This window comes from Priapulus caudatus, unplaced genomic scaffold (genome assembly GCF_000485595.1).
Source record: "Priapulus caudatus unplaced genomic scaffold, Priapulus_caudatus-5.0.1 Scaffold62, whole genome shotgun sequence".
NCBI classification, from domain to species: Eukaryota; Metazoa; Priapulida; class Priapulimorpha; order Priapulimorphida; family Priapulidae; genus Priapulus; species Priapulus caudatus.
In genome coordinates this window covers 662620-685804 of record NW_014577123.1, presented here as the reverse complement: position 1 = coordinate 685804, position 23185 = coordinate 662620, and the positions used below count along the sequence as shown (strand labels likewise).

The 23185-nt window shown below is 45.0% G+C and overlaps 1 protein-coding gene across 1 annotated transcript; it reads left to right on the top strand.

Moving 5' to 3' along the window:
- Nucleotides 1–2631: 2631 nt before the first annotated feature.
- LOC106821175 (serine/threonine-protein kinase SIK3 homolog) lies at nucleotides 2632–23179 on the top strand (the record flags this gene model as incomplete). The annotated part of the gene is given in 5 exon segments (XM_014825869.1): nucleotides 2632–2748; nucleotides 10212–10275; nucleotides 10932–11093; nucleotides 18503–18627; nucleotides 23130–23179. Coding segments are annotated over 5 exon segments (480 nt in total), but the record flags the coding sequence as incomplete, so codon positions are not given.
- Between the last annotated feature and the right edge of the window lie 6 nt (nucleotides 23180–23185).

Sequence of the window (23185 nt, the reverse complement as noted above, 5' to 3'; positions counted from 1 at the left end):
TCTCTGTACGTGCCTGTTGGCTGGGGCGGCATTGATTGAAGTACGGGGGGGGGCACGATTGTTTCAGTCGCGTGGTGCTAATCATTACTAAAATGTAGGGGGTGGGCAGTGCTGGACTATATGAAAGAGTGACAGGTAAACTCTTTCCTGGAATTGAGGAAAAAGCTACAATCGGGAATGATACACGAGTGTGCCGGCACGAAAAAATAAACGTGTGGATTTCATTACGATTTTCAATGGATTACCGTTCCATGATCCTATGGGTCGTTGGTCCTACGGGTCTACGTAGGCGCGCCCGCAGGCACACGCAGGCTTCCAGACTTCCGCAAAAATTGCGCAACAACGCCTCAAGGGCATAATGGAATGCCTCTCCGTGTATCCGTGCACACTGCACAGCTGTCTCTGCGTGGAGCCCATGCGCCTGATGCGGTGTGATATTATATTATGCGTGCGCGATACGTATATTAAATCTGATTAAATGTTTAGTGGCGAGTTACGCACACAGTAAACACGGGGGACTGGTGCATTGTGGCGTTCATCTCATTGCGTTCTGTTTGTTATGTGAACGTAAACATTGCTCTTACTGCGTAACCGCAAAAGCAAGTAGCTGCAAGGCATCTTGGTTATTGTAGGGGGGGGGGGATACTATGGTTTCATGTCTGTACAGCTGCCGCCGCCGCCGCCGCTCGGTTCGCGGCAGAGATTTCCCCTTCCGCTCTATAACTCGACCCCTAATTGACCTAGCGTGACCAAACTTGGTCTACTTACACATCTTGGGGAGAAGGTGGGCAGCGTACCAAAACCAGGTCACTGCGACCTTGATTTGACCTTTACCTTGACCTTGATCATATTTCTCTTCCGCTCTGTAACTCGGTCCCTAATTGACCTAGCGTGATCAAACTTGGTCTACTTACACATCTTGGGGAGAAGGTGGGCAGTGTACCAAAACCAGGTCACTGCGACCTTTATTTGACCTTTACCTTAATCTTGATCACATTTCCCTTCTGCTCTATAACTCGGCCCCTAATTGACCTAGCGTGACCAAAACCAGGTCACTACGATCTATATTTGACCTTGATCATATTTTCCTTCCGCTCTATAACTCGGCCCCTAATTGACCTAGCGCTACCAAAACCAGGTCACTACGACCTTTATTTGACCTTTACCTTGACCTTGATCATATTTTCCTTCCGCTCTATAACTCGGCCCCTAATTGACCTAGCGCTACCAAACTTGGTATACTTACACATTTTGGGGAGAATGTGTGTCGCGTACCAAAACCAGGTCACTGCGGCTTTTATTTGACCTTGACCTTGATCACATTTCTCTTTGGCTTTATAACTCGGCCCCTAATTGACCTAGCGCGACCAAACTTGGTATACTTACACATCATGGGGAGAAGGTGTGTCGCGTACCGAAACCAGGTCACTGCAACCTTTATTTGACATTGACCTTGACCTTGACCTTTATCATATTTTCCTTCCGCTCTATAACTCGGCCCCTAATTGACCTAGCGTGACCAAACTTCGTATACTTACACATCTTGGGGAGAACACGGGGATACAATCATGTAGTTGGCGACAACTGCCCTTTCTAGTTGTATTTTCTTTGCGTGCGCAATATGGAATCGGTCACGGACAACATGCATTTGTCACGGATAGGTCAAGGAAAGGGCATCAGAATGTCTTTAAGGGTGTGTATGGAAACCAACCTGGTAGTAATGTTGTGAAGCGGGTTGGTGTGCCTGGGTGCTCAGTGGTTCCTAGACATTTTTGGGTGATCGCCTTCATGGTTTAGTTAACTCAACGCCAATGCGCCCTAACCTACCCTGTATATATATAAACCTATCCCTTGCACTAGTACCCGCCAGGTAACTCTACAGCCCCAGGAGTGCGGTGCTGCTTGCATAAGAAACCACCCGTATTCGATCCTGTTATTTGTTTGTTGTGTGCATGCGTGCGTGCGTGTGTGCTTTTGGGCTTGTGTGTGTGCGCGTGCGTGTCTGTGTGTGTGCGTGCGTGCGTACCTGTGTGCATTATTCCATCACCAAGCAGAATCAAATTACCTTCGCCCACAGTGTTCATTATGAGAGACCTAAGGAGAGATTCCAGAAAGAGAGTCATCGGCTGTTCAGAACTGGACGTTACAAAGTGTCACAGAACAAATATCAGATATAATATAATATAATATAATATAATATAATATAATATAATATAATATAATATAATATAATGCAATACAATACAATACATTACAACACAATGCAATACAATATAATATAATATAAAATAATAAAGAAAATTTGCTATGTAGTGAATGTGCGTCAGTGTCACTGTGTGCATACCAAAACAGAGGGATATGTACCTAAGAGATTCGTATGATAAAGATAAGGGAGGTACATAAGGTAAATATTGGTAATTGATGTAATTGATTGAGCATATAGCTCCATTTTCCAAAGATGTGGATTATGGCCATGAGTTCTCATAGATAGGAGCTTTTTCAATAGACACTTTTTTGTGATTTCGAGCTCGTCTCTTCGTTTCCTTGTGATCATACGCTTACACATGATGATGTCAATGACAGTCATGGTATTGCCATTACTTATCAATGAAAAAAATCATTTTTTTCCAGGTTGCTATAAAGATAATCGACAAGACGCAGCTAGATGAGGACAACCTGAAGAAGATCTTTCGCGAGATACAGATAATGAAACTACTCGGTCATCCGCACATCGTCAGACTTTACCAGGTACGCGAGCGATCTCTCGCCAATTATAATTAACACTGCCCTCGGAGTGTTGGAAACATTTTGACATCGTGCCTTTGTTAGCTCATCTGACATAGTCAGATGCAGCTTGTAGAATCGCATGATCGTCCGTCCGTCCGTCAACAGTTGGGCACAAATCTTAACCGCTCGACGTACGGTCACGATATTCGGGACGTGGGGGGGTAATCCGAAAACGAGTTGGGATGTCGAAGCTGGGAGTCAAAGGTCAAAGCTTAAGAGGTGTAAAAGAAGGGGGAACGATTTACTCCAAAACTTAAGGTATAGGGAGGAAATGCAGAATTGCGGCACAAATCTAAACGGCCTCGACCTAGGCTCGTGATAGTCGGTGTATAGCATCATGGTAGGAAAAGGCCATCCACTGTGCCGAAATTGGAGGTCACAGGTCAAAGCTCAATGGGCACAGGGCAGAGATTTAGACATTTCTGAGGACATGGTCTGATGAGCGATTGGAAAACTTTTTGTTTCAGCGGTGACCCTAGCATTTTTGGCTTTATTGAAAGGACCATGAAATATGCTTTCCACTGACATGCGAAGAGTAAGTGTCGGATTAACCTTTTGACCTCAGAGGAGGGTTAAACATCGATTGTGACTGTTAACAAAGGACTGAACTGCTTTTGCCATTATTTAGAGCCCATACCTGTGTCAATGTGAGGCTACAGTTGCACAGTTTAATTGCAAAGGCAAATGTTTGTTAACAAGGTTTACGCTCGCTTAAATCATATGATGTTTCTAAAGCAGTCTGTCTATAGCATCCCTATCACCCTGGGCCTGAGGCTGAATGATGAACAGTGAATGCTCGCATAGGCAAAAACACAGGCAGCCCATGCTGGCCACGCCTTCTAATCATAATGTTGCTGCCAACCTGCAATGCACCTGTTAATCAAAGCTGAGCAAAATTATCGCTTGCCTGAATATACTTACTTGGATTTGTGGCCTGTACCTACTGTAGGATTTCAGGAACGATAGCCATCTTTGATTTATTGATTACACTTGCAACGCGCGCCATCTCGCGCAACTATAGCGCTAGTTAAATTAGATTTTTTCTCATGTAACTTTGTTAAACAATAAATAATAACTAGTACCTATAATATATAATATTACTTTTTCATCGTTGTAATCTTAACATATATCATGTAGCTATGGCCGTGCGTATCCATTTACCACAGTGTGTGCGAACATAAGCTGTTATCATAGCAAATATTAGAGACACTATATAATTATGATTTCTATGATGGTTACACTCAGGGGCCATAGGAAGAAAGCAATTATGAGGGGCATAAAAGGCCTAATCATGCGGCGTTTTATTTTTTTTATATAATTAGATGAGAGAGGAGAGAAAGCTAAGATAAAGAGAGAAGAGAGTGAGTATGTAAAATCTGAGACGGGGACGAGGAAAAACGGGTGATTTGGTGTGTATCGCGAGCGGGAAACGGGGTACAATAGGTCGTGCGAATGTGGTGCAAGGATGGAGTGGGAGGCAGGGAGGAGCGCAAGCAGAGGAGGGAGATGGGAGGTAAGGAGGGGAAAGTGAGAGCAAGAGGAGTGACGATGGGAGCAGGGAGGGAGTGGAGCAGTGGGGAGGGAGGTGGGAGAGAAGACTGCCCGCCCCCTCTAATTAAACTTGGAGAATCCAATGCTCATATTTGAAATCTTTTATAGATAGATACCATAGATAGGCTGTGAATCTAGACAACCAAATTCGAAGTGAAAGCAAAGTATCATTTAATAAAATCAAACCAAAATCGCATGGGGGGGAGATAGTGAGCCGTGTCCTACACAATGATGTGTTACGCAACTGCGTATCTGCATATCTGCGCCTAACAACATGTTCACTACGCACGACTGAAATTGTACGTTCATAACCGTAGCAACAAGACGCCCAGATGAGGGCCAACGCTCTGCGCTCTTGTTTAAGTGATATAAGAGTGAGTACAGATGTAGTGATGACAATTCGGTTACTTCAAACAGGTGTTCGAAGATCTAGCCGATGCAGATGTATTGAGAGTGATAGAATCGCATTTTGTTTCTATTTGCTGCCAGTCGCATACAGGTGAAATCGTATATCAATGTAATTCAGGTTGCACGGGTTTCCCTCGCTGCAATGACACACGCGACGAAATATAATCCCCACATCGCAGCCAAGAGAAAAAAGAAATTATGTCGAGTTCGTCCGAATAAGAAACGCGGTGAGGGTGGGGGTCCGGCGAGGCGCAGAGGTCTGGCTCGTGGGGCATTCTCTGTTCGCAGCGGCAGAGAATACATTACATTGTGCAGACTGTAGGAAGCCATTGCAATGTGTAATTATCAAGCGTGTGCGATTCAGGACGTGTGCCGTTACTGCATGCACGTGGTGCCATCCACACGCACCCTGCAATAACGTAAAGATTTAGTGATGAAAGCACATGCTGCATTCATCTTAAGATTCATCCGCGGAACGCTTGTGGCAGTGGACAGAATTCGCATATAATATACTATTATGGCACACAAATCTATCTGTGCATATTGTGGAATAAAATGATGATTAGCAAGTAAAATCAATGGTCTCACTCAATGGACTCAATGGTTTCACCGTAATCCCGGAGTATGTGGCAAGAAAAACTGCCATCTTGCAATAATCCGGCACTTGTCAATTGATGAGTGTGTCAATGTCTTTGTGATATTTTATAGTACACATTAATGCTATGTGGTGTATGCTGACACGTAGCAGGTAGGAGCTTCTGCCTACCTACCCTCCCTCACCCCGCATCGTTCGCACCTGGCTGCAGAATATGAGCATTACGCGATTACACGGGCTTCACAAACTCCTTACAACTCCGTGGCATTCTGCAGCACGCACTATGCTAACCGTTTACACTGACGTTCGCCAAAAAAACATCGACGGGCGGGGCGATGATGGCAGGGTAACGGAAAGACATCTCGAGTACATGTATTGATACAGCGATTGTGAGGCGAGTAGAGACTAGTGTCTCGAGTACATGTATCAGTACAGGATTGTGAGGCGATAAGAGACTAGCGTCTCGGAGTACATGTATGCAGTAGCAGCGATTGTGAGGCGAGTAGAGACTAGCGTCTCGGAGTACATGTATCAGTACAGCGATGTGAAGGCGAGTAGAGACAGCGTCTCGAGTACATGTATGATACAGCGATTGTGAGGCGGAGTAGAGACTAAGTGCTCGAGTACATGTATCAATACAGCGATTGTGAGACAGTAGAGACTAGCGTCTCGGAGTACATGTATAGACAGCGATTGGAGCGAGTAGAGACTATGCGTCTCAGAGTACATGTATGGATACAGCGAGTGAGCGAGTAGAGACTAGCGCTCAAGTACATGTACAGTACAGCGATTGTGAGGCGCAGTAGAGACAGCGTCTCGAGTAATGTATCAGTACATACGATTGTGAGGCGAGTAGAGACCTAGCGTGCCTCGGAGTACCATTATCAGTACAGCGATTGGAGGGCGAGATAGAGACTAGGCGTCTCGGAGTACATGTATCAAGACAGCGATTGTGAGGCGAGTAAGAGACTAGCGTCTCAGAAGTACCATGTATCATACAGCAATGGTGGGCGATGAACTAGCGTCTCGGAGTACATTACAGTACACGCGATTTGAGGCGAGTAAGACTAGCGTCCGAGTACATGTATAGTACATGCGATGTGAGGCGAGTATAGACCTAGCGTCCGGAGTACATGTATGATACAGCGATTGTGGAGGCGATACAGACTAGCGTCTCGGAGAACATGTATCAGTATAGCGATCTGTGAGGCGATAAGACAGCGTCTCGAGACATGTATCAGTAACAACGATTGTGAGCGACTAAGACACTCACCCGTCTCGAAGTACACTTATTGAATACAGCGATTGTGAGGCGGTAAGGAGACTAGCTCCCGGAGTCATGTATTAGTACAGCGATTGTGAGGCGAGTAGAGACTATGTCTCGGAGTGTACATGTATCAGTACAGCATTCGTGAGGCGAGTAGAAGAACTAGGTCTCGGAGTACATGCGTATCATGTACAGCGATTGTGAGGCAGTAGAACTGAGCGTCTCGAGTACATGTATAGTACAGCCATTGTGGCGAGATTAGAGACTAAGCTCTCCGGAGTACATTATCAGTACACGATTGTGAGGCGAAAGTAAGAACTGGTCAAGGTCGTATCTACGCGAGTGGAGATGTAGAGACTAGTCTCAAAGTACAATCGACGCATTGTGAGGCGAGTAGAAGACTAACTCGTCTCAAGGTGTGTTTGTGGCAACGACAACGAAACACTTTGAATACATCACCAAGGATCCAGTATCGAAGAGCCTTTCTAGAGATTCATTTTCCGAAGTACTTGTTTACAAACACTCGCATTTAGGAATGATACATAAAAAAGGCAAACACCTAGCATGCCACAGTAGGTGAATGCCTTCCCTGGAGATTTGTTTTGGCTTAATAACAGGATCTGACACCACTAGTCCGACGGGATGCTGGCGAGTGCAACACTCTCCAGATACGTCAGCTAAACGCCTTCCCTGGGCAGTCATATCTCGAGAAGAGAATTTGCATTGAACTTGCAATTCACTCATCGTCTCATGTGCGAAGCTGAATCGCTGTCGTCATAGGCGTAAATTACGGATGCAGTTTACCACGCAACCGTATGCGCCGGCGGCGGCGGCGCAACAAGCAGCATACCAGCGGAAAGCCGATTGTTGCACTTGTGTCTGCCAGCAGGCAGCGGCTTATTGAACTGTTACTCTGCGGCTGCCAGTCGTTAGTGGATTCAATCACCGCTCAGTGAACTCAGCGCCGTGGCAGTGGTCCGTGTCATTGCTAAAAATGAGGAAGACCGCCCTATTACCTTTACCTATTGGCCTGCCCGCGCATGAACGCATGCACCCACAGTTATCGCCCGCGCACCACCATCGCTGTTGATGACTGTCCGTGTTGCCAGTAAATACACTAAACATTAAACAAGGAAGCTACATTACACCTAAAGAACGGGCAGTACATTAACATTAACAAGAATACATTAACACTGAAAGGGAGTACATCAACACTAAACAAGGAAAGTACATTAAAACTAAAGAAGGGCCGTAGCAATTAACAATTTAAACAAGGAAGTACATTAAAAACTAAGAAGGGAGTAACATTAACATTAAACAAGGAAGTACATTAACCACAAAAAAGGAGTACATCAACACTAAACAAGAAGACATTAAACAAAGAAGGGAGTACATTAACCACTTATCAAGGGAAGGACATTAACATAAACAAGGAAACGTACATTAAACTAAAGAAGATACATTAACACTAAGAAACAAGGCGTACATTAAACACTAAAGCAAGAAGTACATTAACACTAGAAGGATTCGCTAACACGAACTACTTAAGGGAGTAAAGCTAACACTAACTAAAGGGGTACATTAACACTGAAACAAGGGAGTACACTACACTAACTAAAAGGGCAGGTAGCCTATACACTAAACTGAAGGGAGTACATTAACACTAAACAAGGGAGTACACTAACCACAAACTAAGGAGATACACTAACACTAACTAAAGCGAGTACACTAACACACGTAAGGGAGTACACTAAGTCACAACACTAACAACTAAAGGAAGTACACCAACACTAACCAAGGTATACATTAACACTAAACAAGGGAGTACACTAAACAACAAGGATACGCTCCACCACACCAAACTAAGGGAGTACACTAACACTAACGTAAGGGAGTACGCTAACACTAAACTAAGGGAGTAATAACACTACTAAGGAGTACATAACACCACTAAGGGATACCAACACCTAACTAGGAGTAACCTAACACAAACTAAGGAGTACACTAACAACTAACCTAAGGGAATACATAACACTAAACAAGGAAGACACTAACACTAACTAAGGGAGTAGCACTAACACTAACTAAAGGGACTACACTAACACCTAACTAAGGAGTACAACTAACACTAACTAAGGAGTAACATTAACCACTAAACAAGGGAGTACACTAACACTAACTAAGGGAGTACACTAACACTATACTAGGAGATACATTAACACTAACTAAGGATACGTTTATTTAAAAGATTCGTAAGTTAAAGTTAACCATTGCACTTGATGACTGTCGTGTTGCCAGAAGTGCATAACACTAAACATTAGAAGTGCACTAACAACTAAACATAAAGCAAGTGCACCTAACACTAAACATTAAACGAAGTTGCACTAACACTAAACATAAAGAAGTGCACTAACGCTAAATCATTAAAGAAGTCACTAACGCTAAACATTAAAGACTTGCACTAAACATAAACATTAAATGACGTGCACTACCACAGCTAAACATTAAAGACGCTGCAACTAAACACTACAACATTAAAGAAGGCACAACATAAACATTAAAGAAGTGCACTAACACTAAAACATTAAAACGTGCACTAACACAAAACATTAAAAGAATGCACTAACAATAAACATTAAAAAAAAGTGCAGCCAACACTAAACATAAAGAAGTGCAACGAACACTAAACATTAAAGAAGTGCACTAACACTAAACAATTAAAGAAGTGCACTAACACTAAACATTAAAGAAGTCACTAACACTAAACATTACAAGAAGGCACTAACACTAAACATTAAAGAGTGCACTAACACTAAACATAAAAGAATGCACTAACACTAAACATTAAAGAAGTGCACTAACACTAAACATTAAAGAAGTGCACTAACACTAAACATTAAAGAAGTGCACTAACACTAGACATTGAAGAAGTGCACTAACACTAAACATTAAAGAAGTGCACTAACACTAGACATTGAAGAAATACATTAGGACTAAATATTAAAAAAGTGCATTAAGACTGAACAAGGGAGTATGCTAACACTAAACATTAAAGGAGTACATTAACACTAAACAAGTGAGTAGGTTAACACTAACTAAGGGAGTACACTAACACTAACTAAAGGAGTACATTAATACTAAACAAGGGAGTACGCTAACACTGACTAAATGAGTACATTAATACTAAACACGGGAGCACGCTAACACTAACTAAGGGAGTACATTGGCACTAAACCAAGAACCGCACTACAAAGACACACAAGAAAGATATATCTTTCTTGTGCATAATTATCTTGCATTATATCAGGGGTTAATAATGACAAATTTGTCATTATTAACCCCTGATTATATGGATAGGGCAGATGCGAACCTAACTGCTCTCAATTCAGTCTTTCCATCCGCATTTCGCTGACTCATCGGCTAGTGTTGTGTCGACGTGTGACCGAACGTTTGTGCGTTTTTCTCTCTCTCTCTACATTTCTCCAGGTATTAATTTTTTAGAAGCGCACTGCACATATGTTACAATGCTGCCGTGCGCCACACAAAGACAATCCCCTCTCGTAAATTTTGTAAACATTTCCGCATGTGCTTCGTTTTTCGCAGGTCATGGAAACGGAACGAATGATCTACCTGGTAACGGAATACGCCAGCGGTGGGGAAATTTTCGGTAAGGACGCCTCTTCCGGCTCGCCGCTCTACTCCCTCCGTTGGCAGGATCATCTTTTTTCCTTCCCCCAGGGGGGAATTGAGGGTAATTAGTTTTCGAGCGGAAGTGGAAAGACGTACACGGTCACGGATGGGCAACTGTGAACATGCTGTGAGGAAGACCTTCATGCGAATCACATGACCATGATACAACATTCAACGCAGCGTAGTAGCTACCTCCTGGCCGAATCTTTTGTCCGCAGTACGGGAACGAGTGAACGTCAGATGTGTAATACTGACGGATGTTGGTTCCCCCGCAAACAAAGATTTGACCGATGTGTCGTGAGCCCCTTACCCCTTGTGATGAGCTTACCCCCTCCCCCCCCCCGATACCACCTATACACTGTGCATGTTTGTCACAGGGAATAAGGAGGTCCCACTGCATCCGATCAAATTCTCTGTTCGCAGTATAAAAACCGATGAACGTCATTAATGTAATGGCTACCGCGGTCGAGTGTTGACCCGCGGTTTCGTACGAACGTGCGAAAGTTTCGGACAGTGAGCGATTTAATTTTGGTTAACGAAAATCGTCGCACGTGAACGCACGCGAATGTTCGGCGAAGGATGAACCTAATGTTTGACTTGAGGATTGTTAATTAATCGTCGTCGTCGTTACAGACCACATAGTTGCGCACGGTCGCATGGCAGAGAGGGAGGCTCGCAAGAAGTTCAAGCAGATACTGGCGGCGGTCAGCTACTGCCACGGCCGACACGTCGTGCACCGAGATCTCAAGGCCGAGAATCTGCTGCTGGACGCCAGCCAGAATATCAAGATAGCAGGTAGCGTCGGTGGGGGTGGGAGCGTCGCGCTCGAGCCACGGGGGGGAGGAGGGGTCCGTTATTATGTGTGGTCGCTGTGCTGTGCTGCCCCGTCTCCTCCTCCTCCTCCTCCTCCTCCTCTTGAAGCTTCTCGTAGCGGGGCGGGGGGAGGGGGATGGGGTTCGTCATAGACATGCACAGGTTCTGCTGCTGCTGCTGCTGTTGCTGCTGCTGTTGCTGCTGCTGCTGCTGCTGCTGTTGCTGCTGCTGTTGCTGCTGCTGCTGCTGCTGTTGCTGCTGCTGTTGCTGCTGCTGTTGCTGCTGCTGTTGCTGCTGCTGCTGCGTGTGTGCGCGTGTGTGCGCACCTACACTGATGATGATTACCTGTATTTTGTGGTGAGATTGTACAAGAAGCGATTTTGAACCATACGCCTATTCAATACAAAAAAGTGTGTAAATTATCATCTTGGATGCCGAGCGTAGTGGTGGGTGCTGGGGATCTTTATAACACCCATAGACACGCTATTACTAAGATTAATATTTTAATTACGTCCACTACAGGGGAACATTGTGCCTGTCATATACTGTACTATCTGTACTATTTCATAATATCCATATGAGTGAAGTTTATGGGGGCAGAGGGGTTACAGTATAATTAGAGATTGCATTAATGCTTTCTATTGCGCCAGCATTTGCCTCCATTTTGACTGATTTATAACTATGATATTTTTTAACCATATTAACCTTTACCCCCACCCCCACCCCTCTGCATTTCCAGTACAGTTTTTTGCACCCCAACACATTTGTGAGTACTTAGCGATCATTTTATATCCAATTGGTTTAATCCGATTTTTGCAATCATTCTCATAAAATTTTTTCAAATATTTCTTTCAACTATTCAGATCGTTTTTCCTCAATCTTTCCTAGCATTTTCCCGTCGTTTTCCTATATTTTTTTCACAATTTTCCCAGTCGTTTTACCCCAATAAGAGAGAGCGACGTCTGTGTCTATGTCTATGGCACCACTGTTTGGAGCAGGGTCAGCCTTGGGGGCAAAGCTAGCAAAGCGGTTGATTGACGGTCTCATGCTTCACGGTGCTCGCGCGAAGCATACATTGATTCCCATAGAGTATAATTAATAAACGAATGTGCAGAAATACACTAATTGAGGTACACCCGTAACAGTACGAGCATTATTGTGTCTGTTTTAACTAGTGCGGCATACGCACACCTTGGTTGTGCATTCATTTTATCGCAAGCAGGTGTTCGCATTTTTATTGCAAGATATTAGATTATCTAGACAACCTTTCTTAGTTCTTGTGGGGTTTTTATGGCGCATTTTAATTTCCCAGTTGTACGTCTTTTGGTGGTGCATCTAGTTTTTAGTACGAACGCGCACGGGCTTGAATACATTTCCCTGGGAGAAGCCCCGGAAGCCGAGTAAGGGAGAAGAGGAAGAAGAAGAAGTAGAAGAATTACGTTGTCCTTTCACTGACCTGTGCGGTCGCGTTTTGCTCGCTCCACTAATGCTGCAGCGCGCACACGCGTATGCTCGCTCTGTTTACCCTTGAATCCGACCGGGAGACAGCTGCTGTCATATCGATTTATAAAAATGAGGGGGTGGGAGAGGTTGTGAAGAGAGAGAGAGAGAGAGAGAGAGAGAGAGAGAGAGAGAGAGAGATTGCACAGGGCGCTGGTGAGTGGTTTAATGTTTGTATTACGCAGTTCAGTTTGCGTTCCTCCCGGTACGTGGGGGGACCGGTGTCAGATGTAGCCGTTTACCCTGTAGAGTAGTCATCATCACCCCCACCCCTCTCCGGGTGTTACTTTGTGTGGAAGGGGCGGAGTGGGTGAATATTCTTAGATTTCAGGTATGCTGAGAAAAACCTGACAATGAGGGTTTATGGTACCTATTATACTATTAGTAGCAATGGCCCTTTTTGTATCTTAGCAATTTTTTAATATTTTAAAAAAATATAAAGCTCCTATACCCTGAATAAATTTTAATAGGAGCTCTGCCTCTTTTTGTTTCCTAACTATTTAAAAAATTTTTTTAAGACATTTTTTTATATTGCAAAACAATCTGAATGGAAATCATTGCGTCTCCCTACAGCGTCGGTCGCGCCGTCTGTCTATTTCCCGTTGCGATTGGCTCAGCAATCACTGGGTGGATCAGAAGCTGAGCAAGGGGCTGTGGTTCGCAGCCCTACGCCGCACTCGAGCTCGTGATCGGAATTGCAGTAGACGGACAGGTCGACATCTGGGTAGGTTGGCCTGCGCGCCCGTCATTGAGCGAAGAATGAACAGCGCAGGGGATGACCTTACGAGGTAATACTTCGGAGGTCGCAGGGTTGTACAGGGAGTTGTGGTAATATATGGGTGTTGTTGTCGCAGTGGCGTCATTTGTGGATGTGTACACAGTCATTGTCACTGGGTTATTGTGAGGGGAGTGTATCAACACAGGGGATCGATATCGTTGGTTTATCGTTAGATGGGTAGTTTTACAGGACTTATGGCACGTTTATTCAGCATGGTCGATCATTATTTGCACGCGTGCTCACAATCATAGTGTGCATGCGGCAGTTGCGCGCACGAGTCAATGGGTCATTTTCTCAAACACATACACGACACACGTACCGAACACACACCACAGCTGGCTTTACATACGACTTTATTGCCAGACACTTGGCAAATTGGCAATTCCACTATAAACGACACTCGGCAGTGTAACGCAAAGTTCACGGAGCAACTGGTCCATCCACTAGTTTGGGAGATTTAGAACATTCTATTTCGCGGCAACTCAGGTGTTGCCGAATTGCGAATTGGGTCAATCGCCAGTTTGAACAACCACAAAATCAGTATTGGTAACCAGCTTGTACCGGGTGTCCGCCACCCCCCCCCCGCACGTGGTAAAATTGTGCCATGGCTCAGCGCCTGGACGATCTGCAGCTAATATACACGCTGCGAGCCGACAGCGCATCGCGTGGCGCTTTTCATCCAATCGCTGCCTCTATCCCAACTAATACTCGAATCCTCTGGGCTGTATACAGAAAGCCGAGAATGCTGGTCAATTGAGCAGGTATCTGGCGATTGCAGACGCCATTCGACTCTGCCGTTTAGGGCTCGCGATAATCAATGGTCGTATTGCTAATGTTTTTGTCGGGTCCGCGAGTTAGTTTTGCTCTAAGGATTTAATTTATAGTTAAGGTAACCCCTGAACTTATTCGTCGTAAATTATCGCGGTCCATAGATGGCGCGAAGAAGGCTCTTTTGAGGGATTTCCAGAGATTTTTTCAGACCCCACGCACGGTGGCTGCAATCGGCCTTAGGTAATGGGGCGCGATCGACAGTTGACACGCTGAGTAATATCACTTTAGTGTGCAAAGATTTCTTCGCGATTATGTGCGCAACGTCTCTCGATGCGTGAGCGTGGCCACGGTATTTTCGTAGCATCTTAGTTACACCGTGTATTGGATGTGTTGTTTTACACTGAGAATGAGGTTTGTGGAAACACCAGCCGTATGTGTGTTTTACCCCCCCCCCCCCCCATGTCTCATTTTGTGGCATCATGAGTCGATAGTTTAACCATTGTATATATAGAAGAGGCAGCGCAGATAATCATCCTAGCCATCTTCAAGACGTACAGCATACAGAATTAGGATATTTCTTTCGAAATTCATACATACCATCGATCTTTCATTCCATGATATATGATGGCAGGGCCGTATCGTACTGGTGCAAAGTGTAGGTCTGTCAAAAGGACGAAAGATTTCTTACTTGCATAGAGTGATCGCGAACGGTGGAATAGGTGTCCGAATATAGCTCTAATAGTAGTCGATTAAATTAGTTTTGAGTTAACTTGTGTGTACGTTAATGTTCACGTCTTTCTACATGTTGACAAGAAAAGAAGTTATAGCAACATGTGTAAGCCGTGTCATTTTTGGTTTAGGCACAGGCCGTTGGAGGCTCAGTTTCGAAAAATATAAGTATATATTAGGAGCGAGCGATATTACCTGGCTCGTACTCCGTGCGAGTTTTTTCAACCTTTGACCCGCGTCCGTGGCGAGGCACGTCGTCGCGAGCCGTGCATCTCTCTCTAGCCGTTTGCCGTTTTTGTTATTTAATTGTTACCAGCATGTGCGTATAGCAACTTCGTTACCTGCCGGTCGAGGGCGAGGCCGTCATTGTGTTGGGCAGAAAAATTTGCAGAAAAATTGGAACTCGCCCTGTCGCAGTCTATACCTCACGGTCCTCCCTATATATACGCATATATAGAATGCACGACTCTTACGGCTATCAGAACGCTACGATATAGTCAAATATGGCTACCTCTATTGTGCTTATTACTGTGATTATTTACGTGTCATTGTTTGTATATTAGCGTGAAATTCTATGTACATGAATAGACGCATAGGTCCCCCAAAATACCGGATAGATCGAACATGGATGATAGTCGTTATTTATATAACCAAGTCTATGCTTTCGCTGAGCTGATCGTGTTTTATGAAGCGTGACGCTAATAAAAGTTACAATTATAGAAACTTATAAATGCAGTGTAGACTGAAGTAGACGGTGTTCGACATTTTATGTCATATTTTATGTGAATGGCAAAGAGAGCAGCCTCATATGCGTCGAGCTGGTTTAGTTGTATTCCTGGTCAAGTTAACGTTCAAAAACTAGCTGACGCTACGTGTAGGCTGTGCGGCATATATGGGGATCGACGCGCGCAGTGTTGCGTGAGGGTTGGCTGTGATTCAATTATATGTGATTATATACGTCCATTGTTTGTTATAGGTGAACATTTCGATTTACATGAGTAGAGGCGTATTTTTCGGCAATTATATTATTTAACCAGACTTATGTATCGACTTGCTAGCCATGCGCATCCGTTTTACATGAAGCATGACGCATAATTAAAATACATTCATAATAACTTTAAACACAGTTGATAGATAGCGAGGTGGTGATTTTAGTAGTATTTCATATCAACTTGCAAAGGACAGGCAGCTCCAATGCGCTGAGCTGTTTAATTGTATTCCGGTTAAAATTTCGAGTCGTGCCGAGAATTTTCGTCACGTCTTTCTGTGTTTTGCGTCAACGAGCTCGGTTCCGAAGAGAGAATTCTGTTGTTATTAACAGATGACACTGTTCACGTCCAAAAGGTCTACCCTCTGATGCTTCCCCACTAAAATTGCGGATCTGGTTGCGCTGGCAGCTATGGATCCGTACGCAGGCCTATGCATTCGGCGCACGGATCCATAGCTGCCAGCGCTGCATACTGTCGTAGGACGTTCCCGCGGTCGCGTGCGCCTTGCCGCGGAACTGTGCGCAAGATCTGCGCGTATAGCGCTTGGGATCAACACCTCCTTTCGGCAACGCTTCTCTAGTATCCCGTCTCATCTGGATCACGCGGCGTGCGCGGCGGGTTTTACCTTGCCATGCGATGCGCTATAAATCTTTGAGCTACGTTTTGCGCGCGTCCATAGATTAGGGATATGTTATTAATTGACGAGGCTTTTTGCTCGGCGCGGGACGCGAGACTGTCATGCGTGCGGGTGCCATGATACCGAGTGCATTTGTCGTTTCTCGCCCCTATATTTGTGGCTTATTTCCTGTGTGGCGCTTAAAAAAATTAAATGTCATGCGAAGTAGGCATACACAAAGGGAAGGAGTTTATAGCTAGAGAGTGGAGCTCACACCTCTCTCGTATTGTGTGGCCCGTATCCTATGCGATGCATAGAAAATAGGAGCCTTAAGGCGGGCTTATGTTGGGCTTGCGAGCCGACTCGACTGGAAGTAACTGGCTACAATTCACTGCGACTGCAGTGCTTTGGTCGATCGACTGCGACGCGATTGCCTGCGACTGGCCGCCACTAGTTGCTCAGAATAGAACAGTGGGCAACTGGACGCAACTAGTCGCTGCCGATCGCTTCCAGTTGCTCGAAATCCAGTTGCTTCCAGTCGAGTCGGCTCGCAAGCCCGACATAAGCCCGCCTTTACGAGAGTGTATAGCTAAAGAGCTAGCACTCGCACCTCTATTGTATTTTTTCGTGGCTTATTACGCGTGCGATGCATAGAAAAATTGAAATCATGCGAGAAGTAAATATGCGTAGCACAACGGGTCTGTCCGTAGGACGTCTCTTGATAGGATCACCATTGCACTACCCCCACCTACCCTTGTCATTCGATCAGCTTATCACTTGAGTGCCACTCAGCTGCAATGTTTGCGCGTGAACTGAGTGTGATCTTGGGACTGGCTCGTGCCTCGTTGTTGTATCAGCGGTGTCATCTCATTTCCACGTGAGGCTTAATTGAAGAGCGGGGCTACCACATATCAAAGCCCCTCGAGTTCGTTTGCTCCAGGCAAGTGCGGATGTGTGTGACGCTCAATATCATATTCAGAACAGTGCGCACGGCGTATCAAACTACGATGTTAAACAAATTGATTACATTGCGTGTGCATATGTGTGTGAGTACCTCTGTATATACGTTACAAGAATATTTAGAAATGGGGGCATTATAATTAGAATAAATATTAAATATTTTCCTAAATTACAGGATCGTCAGCTAAAAATTGTTTCCTAATGATAGATTGTTTTGCCCAGCTCCAGCTTACAATACAAGTGTGAAAAAATTTCTTGTTTCTTTTCGCTTTCAGAGCATGGGTGTAGTGTTATACGTGCTCGTGTGTGGAACATTGCCATTCGATGGCAGCACAATCAAGAGCTTACGCAAGCGAGTGCTTTCAGGAGTATTTAGAATACCTTTCTTCATGTCCACAGGTGAGAGTGATTGATGTCATTACTAAATATATGCTACTGATTTGAATACTGATGCTAATATATGTGTATATATAAAGAGAGAGAGAGAGAGAGAGAGAGAGAGAGAGAGAGAGAGAGAGAGAGACAGAGAGAGAGATTCGCACAGGCGCGCCGGTGAGTGGTTTAATGTTTGTATTCACGACAGTTCAGTTTGCGTTCCCTCACACGGTCGTGGCGGGGGACGGTGTCAGACTGTAGCCGGTTTACCCTGCTAGAAGTGTCATCATCCACCCCCACCCCCCCTCCAATCCCTGGGTTGTTACCTTTGTGTGGAAGGGGGGAGAGTGGTGCAACTATCTCCTTAGATTTCAGGTAAATGTGAGAAAAACCTGACCAATGAGGTTACTGGTACCTATTATACCTATTATTAGCCATGGCCCTTTTTGTATCCTATACATTTTTTAAATATTATTAAAAAAAAATAATAAAAAAGCTCCCTTATAACCCTAATAAAATTTTTAAATAGGAGCCTCTGCCTCTTTTTGTTTCCTAACTATTTAAAAAAAATTTTTATTAAACATTTTTTTATTTTCCAACAATCTGAATGGAAAATCATTGCCGCCTCCTCCTACAGCGTCGTCGCGCGCTCTGCCTCTCTTTCCCGTTGCAGACTTTGGCTTCAGCAATCACTTTGAGGTGGATCAGAAGCTGAGCACGTGGTGTGGTTCGCCGCCCTACGCCGCACCCGAGCTCTTCATCGGCAAGCAGTACGACGGACCCAAGGTCGACATCTGGGTAGGTGGCACTACGCCGCGCCCGTCATTGTCGAAGAATGACACATCGCAGGGGATGACCTTCACGAGGTCATACTCTCGGAGAGTCGCAGGGTTGTCACAGGGGTTGTCGTAATATAGGGTGTGTTGTCGCAGTGGCGTCATTCTGTGGATGTTGTCACACAGTCATTGTCACTGGGTTATTGTGAGAGTGTCATCAACACAGGGGCATCGATATCGTCATAGGTTTATCGTTAGATGGTAGTTTTCACAGGATTATCGGCACGGTATCAGCACATAGGGTCATCATCTCACGTTGCCACGGGCTCACAATCACTAGTGTGCATGCGGCAGTTGCGCGCAGGTAATGGCGTCATCTTCTCACACACACATACACACACACGTACACGCACACACACACACATCTGGGTTTACACTACCGACTTTATGCAGACAAATTGGCAAATTGGACCAACTTCCCAACTATACAACCGACAATCGGCAGTGTAACCGCAAAAGTCACGCGAGCAACTGGTCACTACCAACTAGTTGGGAGATTAGAACATTCCTATTTTCGCCAACTCGGTGTTGCCGAATTGCGAAATTGGTCCAACTCGCCAGTTTGACAACACAAAATCAGTATTGTAAACCCAGCTTTACACGGGTGTCCGCCCCCCCCCCCGCACGTGTAAAAACTTGCTCATGGCTCCAGCGCTGGACGATCTGCAGCCCGGATATACGCGCGAAGCGCGAACAGCGCCATCTCGTGGCGCCTTTTCATCCAACTCGACGATCTGCAGCCTGGATATACGCGCGAAGCGCGAACAGCGCCATCTCGTGGCGCCTTTTCATCCAACTCGCTGCCCTCTATCCCAACTAACTACTCGAATCCCTCTGGGTACTACAGAAAGCCCGAGAATCGGTCAATTGAGCAGTTCTGGCGATTGCAGAAGCCATTCGACTCTGCACGTAGGGCGAGAATAAATCCAATGGTCGTAATTGCTAATTTTTTTGGTTCGCGCGTTACGTTTTCTTCTATAAAAGCGATTTCTAATTTATTTAATTTAACCCCCTGAACTTATTCTCGTACATATCGCGTCCCATAGATGGCGCGACGAGGCTCTCTTCGAGGGATTTCCCAGAGATTTTTCCAGACCACCGGTGGCGAATCGGCTTAGACTGGGCCGCGATCGACAGTTCGACACGCTGCAGTAACTATCACTTTAGTGTAGCCAAAGATTCTTCGCCGAGTTATCGTGCGCACCAGTCTACCTCGAATCGTGACGTGGCACTGTCATTCTCGTAGCCATCTTAGTACACCGCTGATTGATGGTTGTTTACACTGAGAATGGGTTATGTGGAAAACCACCAGCCGTATGTGTGTTATCAGGAGGTGTTATTACCCCCCATGCTCTCATGTTTGGCATCATGACGTCAATAGTTCAAACCATGTATACTATAGAGAGCGCAGCGCATAATAATACCATACCATAGCCCTCTTCATAGACCGTACAGCATACAGCATATAGCATATCTTCTTTCGAATTCATACTACCCTCGATCTTTCATCCATCGATATATGATGGCAGGCCGTTGTACTGCGTGCAAGTGTAAGGTCTGTCCAAAGGACGAAAGATTTCTTTCGCATAGTGAGCGAACGTTGGAATAGTGTCGTAATAGTCTCCTAATAGTAGTCGTTAAAATAGTTTGACGTAACTGTGTACTACATTAAATGTTCACGTCTTTCTACATGTTGACAAGAAAGAACGTTCATACGCACAATGTGTAAGCCTTGTATTGTTTGTTAGAGCACAGGCCCTTGGAGGCTCAAGTTTCGAAAAACTAATAAGTCTATATTAAGAGCGAAGCTATATTACCTGGCTCGTACGTGCGAGGTTTTTATCAACCTTCTTGACCCCGCGCTCCCCGTGGCGACGGCACGTCGTGCGAGCACGTGCATCTCCTCTCTAGCCCGTTTTGCCGTTTTTGCTTATATTACATCGTACCAGCGTGCTGCTTATAGCAAAAACTTCGTCTACCCCTGCGGTCGAGGGGAGGCCGTCATTGCTGTTGTGCAGAAAAACTTTGCAGAAAAACTTGGAACTCGCCTGCTCGCAGTTATACCTTCACGGTCCAATCCCTATATATACGCATATATAGCATGCACGACTCTTTACGGCTATCAGAACGCCTACGATATAGTCAACATACTAGGCTACTCTATGTGATTATTATGTGATTATTACGTCGTCATTGTTTGTATATAGGTGACATTCTATGTACATGAATAGAGGCATAGGCCCAAGGATAGATCGAACATGGATAGATAGATCGTATTATAATATAAAACCAAGTCTATGCTTTCGCTGCAGCTGCGGTCGTTATATGAAGCGCTGACGCATAAATAAATCAATTCATAATAAATTATACAATACAGTGTAGAACTGAAGTAGACGGTGTTCGCACATTTTATTCATATTTTCATTGAACTTGCAAAGAAGAGCAGCTCATGCAGTGCTCAGCTGTTTCATTGTATTCCTGGTCAAATTAACGTTCAAACAAGCAGCTGAACGGCTACGATTAGCGGCTATGCATAATATGGGGATCGACGGCGCAGGTTGGTGGGGTTGGCTGTGATTCAATTATATGTGATTATATTACGTCGTCATTGTTTGTATATAGGTGAACATTTCGATTTACATGAATAGAGGCGTATTATTTCCGCATATATTATTTAAACCAGCTTATGTATCCGCTGCCAGCTGCGCGCTCGTACATGAAGCACTGACGCATAATAAAATACAATTCATAATAAAACTTATAAACACAGTGTAGAAGCAGAAGGTGTCGACACTTTATAGATATTTTCATTCAACTTGCAAAGAACAGCAGCTCAATGCAGCTGAGCTGTTTCATTGTATTCCGGTAAAATTATCGAGTCGTCGCGAGAATTTCGTCAGTCTTTCTGTGATTTCGCGTCACACAGCTCGGTTACGAAGAGAGAAATTATGTTTTTTATAACAAGTGAACACTGTTCACGTCCCAAATGTCTACCCTCTGTGTCCCCACTAAATTGCGGACTGTTCGCTGGCGCTATGATCTGTGCGCCGGCCAATTCATTCGGCGCACGGATCCATAGCTGCCAGCGCTGCATACTGTCATAGGACGTTCCCGCGGTCGCGTGCGCCTTGCCGCGGAACTGTGCGCAAGATCTGCGCGTATAGCGCTTGGGATCAACACCTCCTTTCGGCAACGCTTCTCTAGTATCCCGTCTCATCTGGATCACGCGGCGTGCGCGGCGGGTTTTACCTTGCCATGCGATGCGCTATAAATCTTTGAGCTACGTTTTGCGCGCGCGTCCATAGATTAGGGATATGTTATTAATTGCACGAGGCTTTTGCTCGGCGCGGGACGCGAGACTGTCATGCGTGCGGGTGCCATGAACCGAGTGCATTTGTCGTTTCTCGCCCCTATATTTGTGGCTTATTTCCTGTGTGGCGCTTAAAAATTAAATGTCATGGCGAAGTAGGCATACACAAAGGGAAGGAGTTTATAGCTAGAGAGTGGAGCTCACACCTCTCTCGTATTGTGTGGCCCGTATCCCATGCGATGCATAGAAAATAGGAGCCTTAAGGCGGGCTTATGTTGGGCTTGCGAGCCGACTCGACTGGAAGTAACTGGCTACAATTCACTGCGACTGCAGTGCTTTGGTCGATCGACTGCGACGCGATTGCCTGCGATGGCCGCCACTAGTTGTCAGAATAGAACAGTGGGCAACTGGACGCAACTAGTCGTGCCGATCGCTTCCAGTTGCTCGAAATCGCAGTTGCGCTTCACGTCGAGTCGGCTGCGCAAGCCCGACATAAGCCCCCTTTACGAGAGTGTATAGCTAAAGAGCTAGCACCTCGCACCTCTATTGTATTTTTCGTGCTTATTACGCGTGCGATGCATAGAAAATTGAAATCATGCGAGAAAGTAATATGGGTAGCACAACGGGTCTGTCCGCTGGACGTCTCTTGATAGGATCACCATTGCACTACCCCACTACCCCTTGTCATTCGATCAGCTTATCACTTGAGTGCCACTCAGCTGCAATGTTTGCGCGTGAACTGAGTGTGATCTTGGGACTGGCTCGTGCCTCGTTTTGTATCAGCGTGTCATCTCATTTCCCACGTGAGGCTTAATTGAAGAGCGGGGCTACCACATATCAAAGCCCTCGAGTTCGTTTGCTCCAGGCAAGTGCGGATGTGTGTGACGCTCATATCATATTCAGACAGTGCGCACGGCGTATCAAACTACGATGTTAAACAATGATTTACATTGCGTGTGCATATGTGTGTGAGTACCTCTGTATATACGTTACAAGAATATTTAGAAATGGGGCATTATATTAGAATAAATATTAAATATTTTCCTAAATTACAGGATCGTCAGCTAAAAATTGTTTCTAATGATAGATTGTTTTGCCCAGCTCCAGCTTACAATACAAGTGTGAAAAAATTTTCTTGTTCTTTTCGCTTTCAGAGCATGGTGTAGTGTTATACGTGCTCGTGTGTGGAACATTGCCATTCGATGGCAGC